Source organism: Hordeum vulgare, chromosome 4H (assembly GCF_904849725.1).
Source record: "Hordeum vulgare subsp. vulgare chromosome 4H, MorexV3_pseudomolecules_assembly, whole genome shotgun sequence".
NCBI classification, from domain to species: Eukaryota; Viridiplantae; Streptophyta; class Magnoliopsida; order Poales; family Poaceae; genus Hordeum; species Hordeum vulgare.
In genome coordinates this window covers 558,947,136-558,956,340 of record NC_058521.1, presented here as the reverse complement: position 1 = coordinate 558,956,340, position 9,205 = coordinate 558,947,136, and the positions used below count along the sequence as shown (strand labels likewise).

The following is a 9,205-nucleotide window of genomic DNA, read 5'->3' as shown; positions in this document are numbered from 1 at the left end:
ACCCAGAATATCCATGCTTCATCATCTGTGCCGAATTTTATGCCCATCTGTGGTACCCAACTTGGGATGTGGCTCGATCTGTAAAAGTCAAGAATCAACTTTCATTAGCCTATGCTGGGCATACATAAATAACTTAAAAATATAATTGTACTCCCTCCGTTCCTAAATATAAGTCTTTTAAGAGATTTCACTAGGTGACTACATACGAAGCAAAGTAAATGAATCTACACTCTAAAGTATGTCTATATACATCTGTATGTAGTCCTCTAGTAGAATCCTTAGAAAGACTTATATTTAGGTACGGAGGGAGTAGTATTTATACTGCATCTCACTCACGTATTCAAACTACCATTGGCCCAGTAATCTCCCTCGTTTGTGTTTTCCATTGGACTGTACAAGGAAGAATATTAGATCAGTTTTGAAAAATGGATTAGGGATTGAAGATGATTTTCGGTTTTTACGAGATCAAACGTGACTCCTCGTCGCGACGTGTACGTGCAGTTTGAATTCGACGCGGCGGCGGCTGCTCGACGGACCACGCAGCGGCCACAGATTCGTTGAATTCGACGCAGCGCGGGGTAGCGGCAGCAGCAGCTTGTTACATGAACTTGGTTCTACACGGCCATGAGCACCTCACCTTGGTACACGGCGCAACAAGTTTTGGCGCAAGAAGGTCAGACGAAAGACGTGATTTTGGCGCTGGTTTATTAGCAGCTCTCGTTAATTCAGGGTCGATTGTTGATAAGTAACAGAAGACCATTGGATGGGATGAAAAGTGAATGAATGATCGATTTTGACATGTACTGCAATTCTGCCGTGAAGGCGCTGCACACGAGCCGCGTCCAGGTGTGCGTACGCTGCCGCCGCACACGGTATCTCATCCAGACATGGGAACAAATGATGCGTATCCCTGCGTTATTTCGTCCCTTGAAATCAAACGTTAATGCCAGCCATTCAATGGTGCATAAAGCATAACAGATCCCACTAATCAATGGGTGCCCTTGTTTATACGGGCTGCCCGACACTTGCCATACGTTGCGGATACCATGCCTCCCGTCGAGCCGCATATATTATATTATTATAAATAAAGCGAGGGCTCTTGACGTGCGGTATTGGAGGCGTCAATGGCACGACCAAGCATTGGCTCCGCCGCCCCGGTGCTGGTTCTGGCCTGGTGCTGCGCGGCAGCCACCGCGCGAGGGACGGAGTGGGTCGTCGGCGGCGACAAGGGGTGGACCTTCGGCGTCGCCGGCTGGGAGAACCACAAGCCGATCCAGCCCGGCGACAAGCTCGGTGAGTAACCCCACGGCCGATCACGCACCGCCATGTTATTAACTTTTATATATCCTGTTGATGATGATGATGTTCGTGCGACTTGATCATCAGTGTTCAAGTACCAACCTGGGGCGCACAACGTGGTGGAGGTGGACGTGGCCGGGTACATGGAGTGCAAGGCCCCCGACGGCGCCAGGACTCACACCACCGGCAACGACACCTTGGAGATGCCCGGCGGCAAGGCCTACTTCATCTGCACCTTCCCCGGCCACTGCGAGAAGGGCATGAGGATCGGCATCCCGCCTAGATAAATAGGTCCGTTGATAAATAGCCCGACGTACTCTCTCGCGGGCTTGTTGAACGATAAATAAACTCATGGGTGATGGAATGTTTGTCTGCAACTGCAAGCCCAGTTTTTCCTAGCCGTAGAGATGAACGAGTAAAAAGGGAGGACGGGAATAAATAGATTTCACACCATCACGTGCCGGCAGATTTTGGTCTCCCGCCATATTCATGTTGATCCCCGCACCACCGCGCCCCCCACTTCTCTACGCTCGACTGAACCTGGCTGATTCTAACGTTCATATCGAATTAGGATCTGGAACGGGGTTTTCTTGCATCCAGGGAGCCTACATTTTTGTGTGCGAGGGTTGCAGGCAACCAAACAAGTCGTAAACTCAGTTCCACGTGCACTGATTCCATCCCTCACGTATATAAATTGTCACATAAAACTTCGGTTTGTCATGGGCGAATTCCAAACGTTCGGGGCTTATCGGCGTCCAATAACTAATACGCCCATCCATAGATCTTTTATCTCTCAAATCAAAGAATCCACAAGATGATTCGTCTGTCGTACCACGTCAAGCAAGCATTACGGTGAAATAAGGAGCCGCAATGAGGGCAATCCCAAGTTCATAAACAGCTCCCCGCCAGCTCATCGACGGGAACCTAAGGGTGTCCATAACTTCGGTGTTGCGCAACATAGCATCCAGATTACTTTGATCGGTGGATGGAGCTGCACAACATAGCATCCAGATTACTTTGATGGGATTCAAAGTGTCAATGGATGGAGCTGCACAACATAGCATCCGAATTACTTTGATGGGATTCAAAGTATCGATGCAGTAGCAAGTTTGAGTTAACCGTTGTGTGCAATTTTCTGTTCTTGGTGCAGTTGGAGAAATGAAAAGAACAATTATATCCAGTTTCAACAATATTATATCGTGCATCAACAAGTAGAAACATCTCCTTGCAGAGAAGGAACACGTAGAAACAGTGGCGGCGTCAGGAAATGAAGGCTGGGTATTCACCTTTTTTTTTCTCTAAATGTAATATATGAATCAAACAACACACAACTAGCAATATATCAGACAATGTATTAGACATGAATATGTTCATAAGCATTTTCTGAATTGCAGCTTTTAGTGTCAAAGAGGTAGTATCTTTAACATTAAATTCAATAAGCAATAGAGATGTTTGAAAACAAATGTAAATAGATCCCTTCTGGATTTCTAATTTTTCAGCTGCTAGTTTTCTCTTTTGTCGCTTTTCATGCCCAGGCATAGGTCTTTTAGATGACATCTTAGCACAAAAATATAGCACACAAACAGTAAGGATAAACTAAGGCAAAAAAAAAATGAAACAAGAGCACCTAGAGAATTATGGATGGGTTGATTGGTTACTTGGTGTCTATTGTGATGTTGCTTGTCGCCCCGATGAGATTGAGATGAAGACAAATCCACCAACCTAGAAACCTTCTTCAGACTCAAGTCCCATTTTTTCTCTTTTAGATCGAACATTTTTCAGACCCCTTTTCTCCCTCAAGACTCAAGTCTCAAGCCATTGGACGAAAAGGGGATCACAGGAGGGCGGGGAGAATTAGATCGCTGCAAATTTAGGAGGGGCATGTTGGAGATCAACACAATAATCTTCCTTCGACTCCGAGCACCAGCGCTGGGGCCAGGGCGCAGTATGCCGGGGCGGGGCCACCTCGGACCCGTCGCCAGCGCTAGGGTGGCCTCCGAATCCTCCGACCATGGGGACGGGCCGACGGGAGCGGGGCATGGATCGGGGAGAGACGAGCGGATCGGGGGGAGACTGGCGGGGGGGGGGGGGGGAGGGGGTTCGGGGGGAGACGGGCTACGGACGGCGGGGGATCAAGGGACATGGGGAGACGGGCAGTTGGGGGCGGATCAGGGATTCGGGGGGAGACGGGCGGCGGACTGGGAGAGACGGGCGGCAGGCCGCACGGGCTGTGCGGCTCGGGCGGTGTGGGGTGTGCTATGCGGAGCGACCGAGCGATAAATGTATTTTTTGTTGGAAATATGCCCTAGAGGCAATAATAAAATGGTTGTTATCATATTTCCCTGTTCATGATAATCGTCTATTGTTCATGCTATAATTGCATTAACAGGAAACAGTAATACATGTGTGAATAAATAGATCACAATGTGTCCCTAGCAAGCCTCTAGTTGGCTAGCTCGTTAGTCAATAGATGATCATGGTTTCCTGGTCATGGGCATTAGATGTCATTGATAACGGGATCACATCATTGGGAGAATGATGTGATGGACAAGACCCAATCCTAAGCGTAGCACTAGATCGTATTGTTCGTATGCTAAAGTTTTCTAATGTCAAGTGTCTTTTCCTTCGACCGTGAGATTGTGCAACTCCCGGATACCGTAGGAGTGCTCTGGGTGTATCAAACGTCACAACGTAACTGGGTGACTATAAAGGTGCACTACGGGTACCTCTGAAAGTCTGTGTTGGGTTGGTACGAATCGAGATCGGGATTTGTCACTCCGCGTGACGGAGAGGTAACTCTGGGCCCACTCGGTAGAACATCATCATGAGCTCAATGTGACTAAGGAGTTAGTCACACGATGACGTGCTACGGAACGAGTAAAGAGACTTACCGGTAACGAGATTGAACAAGGTATAGGTATACCGACGATCGAATCTCGGGCAAATTCTATACCGACAATCAAAGGGAATTGTATACGGGACTGATTGAATCCTTGACATCGTGGTTCATCCGATGAGATCATCGTGGAGCAAGTGGGGGCTACCATGGGTATCCAGATCCCGCTGATGGTTATTGGCCGGAGAGGTGTCTCGGTCATGTCTGCGTGTCTCCCGAACCCGTAGGGTCTACACACTTAAGGTTCGATGGCGCTAGGGTTATAGGGAATTGTTATACGAGGTTATCTAAAGTTGTTCGGAGTCCCGGATGAGATCCCAGACGTCACGAGGAGCTCCGGAATGGTCCGGAGGTAAAGATTGATATATAGGATGGATGGTTTCGGACACCGGAAGTGTTTCGGGCATCACCGGTAGCATACCGGGACCACCGGAAAGGGTTCCGGAGGTCCATCGGGAGGGGCCACCAGCCCCAAAAGGTGACATGGGCAAAAAGGTGGAAAGGAACCAGCCCATAGTGGGCTGGTGCACCTCCCACGAGGGGCCCAAGGCGCACGGGAGAGGGAAGGGGGGGCAAACCCTAAGCTAGGTGGGCCTAAGGCCCACCAGGGGTGCGCCACACCCCTCCTCCCCTCCTGGCCGCCACCTCCTGGCGCAGATGGGGACTGCCGCACCCCTTGGGGGTGGGAACCCTAAGGGCTGCGCCCCCTCCCTCTCCCCTATATATAGTTGAGGTTTGGGGCTGTTTTGCGACACAGTTTTCCCTCTCCCTCGACGCAGCCCTGCTCTTCTTTCTCCTCCTCCGTGCCGGTGCTTGGCGAAGCCCTGTCGGGAGACCTCGTATCTCCATCGACACCATGCCGTCGTGCTGCTGGAGTTATTCCCCAGCCTCTCCCTCCTCCTTGCTGGATCAAGGTGCGGGAGACGTCACCGGGCTGCACGTGTGTTGAACGCGGAGGTGTCGTAGTTCGGCACTAGATCGGAATCACACCGCGATTTGAGTCGCCGCGAGTATGACTCCATCAACCGCGTTCTAGTAACGCTTCCACTTAGCGATCTTCAAAGGTATGAAGATGCACTCACCCCCTCTCTCGTTGCTGGTCTCTCCATAGGAAGATCTGAATATGGCGTATGAATTTTTTTGAATTTATGCTACGTTACCCAACAGTGGCATCCGAGCCAGGTTTTCTATGCGTAGATTCTATGCACGAGTAGAACACAAAAGGTTGTGGGCGATGATTTGTCAATTGCTTGCCGCTACTAGTCTTATTCTTTTCCGGTGGTATTGTGGGATGAAGAGGCCCGGACCGACATTACACGTACGCTTACGTGAGACTGGTTCCACCGACAGACATGCACACCATGCATAAAGGTGGCTAGCGGGTGTCTGTCTCTCCTACTCTAGTCGGATTGGATTTGATGAAAAGGGTCCTTATGAAGGGTAAATAGCTTTGGTATATCATCGTTGTGGTTGTCACGTAGGTAAGAAAGTGTTCTTGCTAGAAACCAAAATCAGCCACGTAAAACTTGCAACAACAATTAGAGGAAGTCTAACTTGTTTTTGCAGGGTTTGACATGTGATGTGATATGGCCAAAGTTGTGATGTTGCATGTATGATGTATGAGATGATCATGTTATTGTAATAGGTTTCACGACTTGCATGTCGATGAGTATGACAACCGGCAGGAGCCATAGGAGTTGTCTTAATTTATTGTATGAGATGCAACGCCATGTGCTTACTACTTTTACTTCATTGCTAACGGTTAGCTATAGTAGTAGTGATAGTAGTAGTTGGCGTGACGACTTCACGGAGAGACGTTGATGAAGATCATGATGATGGAGATCATGGTGTCACGCCGGTGACGATGATGATCATGCGATGCCTGAAGATGGAGATCAAAAGAGCAAAGATGATAATGGCCATATCATGTCACTATATGATTGCATTCTGATGTTTATCATGTTTTTCATCTTATTGCTTAGAACGATGGTAGCATAATAAGATGATCCCTCTTAAGATTTCGAGAACGTATTCCCCTAAGTGTGCACCGTTGCGAAGGATCGTTGTCTCGAAGCACCACGTGATGATCGGGTGTGATAGATTCTAACGTTCGCATACAACGGGTGTAAGCCAGATTTACACACGCGAAACACCTAGGTTGACTCGACGAGCTTAGCATGTACATACATGACCTCGAATACAAGAGACCGAAAGGTCGAACACGAGTCGTATGGTTGAATACGATCAGCATGAAGTTGCTCACCATGGTGACTAGTCCGTCTCACGTGATGATCGAACACGGGTTAATCAACATGGATCATGTATCACTTAGATGACTAGAGGGATGTCAATTTAAGTGGGAGTTCATACTTAATTTGATTAAATGAACTTAATTGTCATGAACTTAGTCTATAAGTTGTCTTTATAAATATTGTAGATGGCCAACGTCAACCTCAATTTCAACGCATTCCTAGAGAAAAACAAGCTGAAAGATGATGGTAGCAACTATGCGGACTGGGTTCGCAACTTGAAGCTCATCCTTGAAGCAGCTAAAAAGGCTTATGTCCTTGATGCGCCGCTAGGTGACCCTCCCGCTCCCGCAGTAGCCCAGGACATTTTGAACGTCTGGCAAACACAGAGTGATGACTACTCTCTGGTTAGGTGTGGCATGTTATACAGTTTGAAAACGGGGTTCCAAAGGCGTTTTGAGCAACACGGTGCATATGAGATGTTCCAAGAGCTGAAGCTAGTTTTTCAAGCTCATGCCCGTGTTCAGAGATATGAAGTCTCCGACAAGTTATTTAGCTGTAAGATGGAGGAGAACAGTTCTGTTAGTGAGCACATACTCAAAATGTCCGGGTTACACGGTCATCTGACTTCACTTGGAGTCGAACTTCCGGATGATGCTATAATTGAAAGAATCCTCCAGTCTCTCCCACCAAGCTACAAAGGTTTTGTGTTGAACTACAACATGCAAGGGATGGAGAAAACCATTCCCGAGTTGTACTCGATGCTCAAGTCTGCAGAAGTAGAAATCAAGAAAGAGCATCAAGTGTTGATGGTCAACAAGACCTCTAGTTTAAAGAAGGGCAAGGGTAAGAAGAACTTCAAGAAAGACGGCAAAGCCGTTGCCCCGCCCGGTAAGCCAGATACCGGGAAGAAGAAAAAGAATGGACCCAAGCCTGAGACTGAGTGCTTCTATTGCAAGGGAAAAGGCCACTGGAAGCGGAACTGCCCCAAATACTTAGCGGACAAGAAGGCCGGCAACGTTAAAGGTATATGTGATATACATGTTATTGATGTGTACCTTACCAGCGCTCGTAGTAGCTCCTGGGTATTTGATACCGGTGTTGTTGTTCACATTTGCAACTCAAAGCAGGAACTGCGGAATAAGCGGAGACTGGCCAAGGACGAGGTGACGATGCGCGTCGGGAATGGTTCCAAGGTCGATGTGATCGCCGTCGGCACGCTACCTCTACATCTACCATCGGGACTAGTTTTAAACCTTAATAATTGTTATTTAGTACCAGCTTTGAGCATGAATATTGTATCAGGGTCTTGCTTAATGCGAGACGGCTACTCATTTAAGTCAGAGAATAATGGTTGTTCTATTTATATGAGTGATATGTTTTATGGTCATGCTCCGCTGGTGAATGATTTATTCTTGATGAATCTTGATCGTGATGTTACGCATATTCACAGTGTGAGTACCAAAAGATGTAAAGTTGATAATGATAGTCTCACATACTTGTGGCACTGCCGCCTTGGTCATATCGGCGTTAAGCGCATGAAGAAGCTCCATACTGATGGACTATTAGAGTCTCTTGACTTTGAATCATTTGACACATGCGAACCGTGCCTCATGGGCAAGATGACTAAGACTCCATTCTCAGGAATAATGGAGAGAGCAACCGACTTATTGGAAATAATACATACTGATGTGTGTGGTCCAATGAACGTTGAAGCTCGCGGTGGCTATCGTTATGTTCTCACTCTCACCGATGATTTGAGTAGGTATGGGTATATCTACTTGATGAAGCACAAATCTGAGACATTTGAAAAGTTCAAGGAATTTCAGAGTGAGGTCAAGAATCAATGTGACAGAAAAATTAAGTGTCTACGATCTGATCGTGGAGGAGAATATTTGAGTCACGAGTTTGACACACACCTAAGGAAGTGTGGAATCGTTTCACAACTGACGCCGCCTGGCACACCGCAACGCAACGGAGTGTCTGAACGTCGTAATCGCACTTTATTAGATATGGTACGATCTATGATGTCTCTTACCGACTTACCGCTATCATTTTGGGGATACACATTAGAAACTGCAGCATTCACTTTAAATAGGGCACCGTCTAAATCCGTTGAGACGACACCGTATGAACTATGGTTTGGCAAGAAACCTAAGTTGTCATTTCTTAAAGTTTGGGGCTGCGATGCTTATGTGAAGAAACTTCAACCAGAAAAGCTCGAACCCAAAGCGAAGAAATGTGTATTCATAGGATACCCTAAGGAAACTATTGGGTATACCTTCTATATTAGATCCGAAGGTAAAACCTTTGTTGCCAAGAACGGACCCTTTCTAGAGAAAGAGTTTCTCTCCAAAGAAGTAAGTGGGAGGAAAGTAGAACTTGATGAGGTAATTACACCCCCTCTCGAACAGGAAAGTAGCGCAGCGCGGGAAATTGTTCCTGTGGCGCCTGCACCAACTGAAGAGGAAGTTAATGATAATGATCATGAAGCTTTGGATCAAGTTACTACTGAACCGCGAAGGTTCACAAGGGCACGCTCCGCACCAGAGTGGTACGGCAACCCTGTGATGGAAATCATGTTGTTAGACAACGGTGAACCTTCGAACTATGAAGAAGCGATGGCGGGCCCGGATTCCAACAAATGGCTTGAAGCTATGAAATCCGAGATAGGTCCATGTATGAGAACAAAGTATCGACTTTGGTGGACTTGCCCGATGACCGGCAAGCCATAGAAAATAAATGGATCTTCAAGAAGAAG

General features: G+C 47.4%; 1 protein-coding gene across 1 annotated transcript; it reads left to right on the top strand.

Moving 5' to 3' along the window:
• The first annotated feature begins 1,080 nt into the window (after positions 1 to 1,080).
• On the top strand, positions 1,081 to 1,752 carry LOC123447010 (basic blue protein-like). The gene is made up of 2 exons (XM_045123564.1): positions 1,081 to 1,293; positions 1,387 to 1,752. The coding sequence occupies exons 1-2, from the start codon at positions 1,125 to 1,127 to the stop codon at positions 1,584 to 1,586; spliced, it is 369 nt and encodes a 122-aa protein (XP_044979499.1). The 5' UTR covers positions 1,081 to 1,124; the 3' UTR covers positions 1,587 to 1,752.
• Positions 1,753 to 9,205: the final 7,453 nt, after the last annotated feature.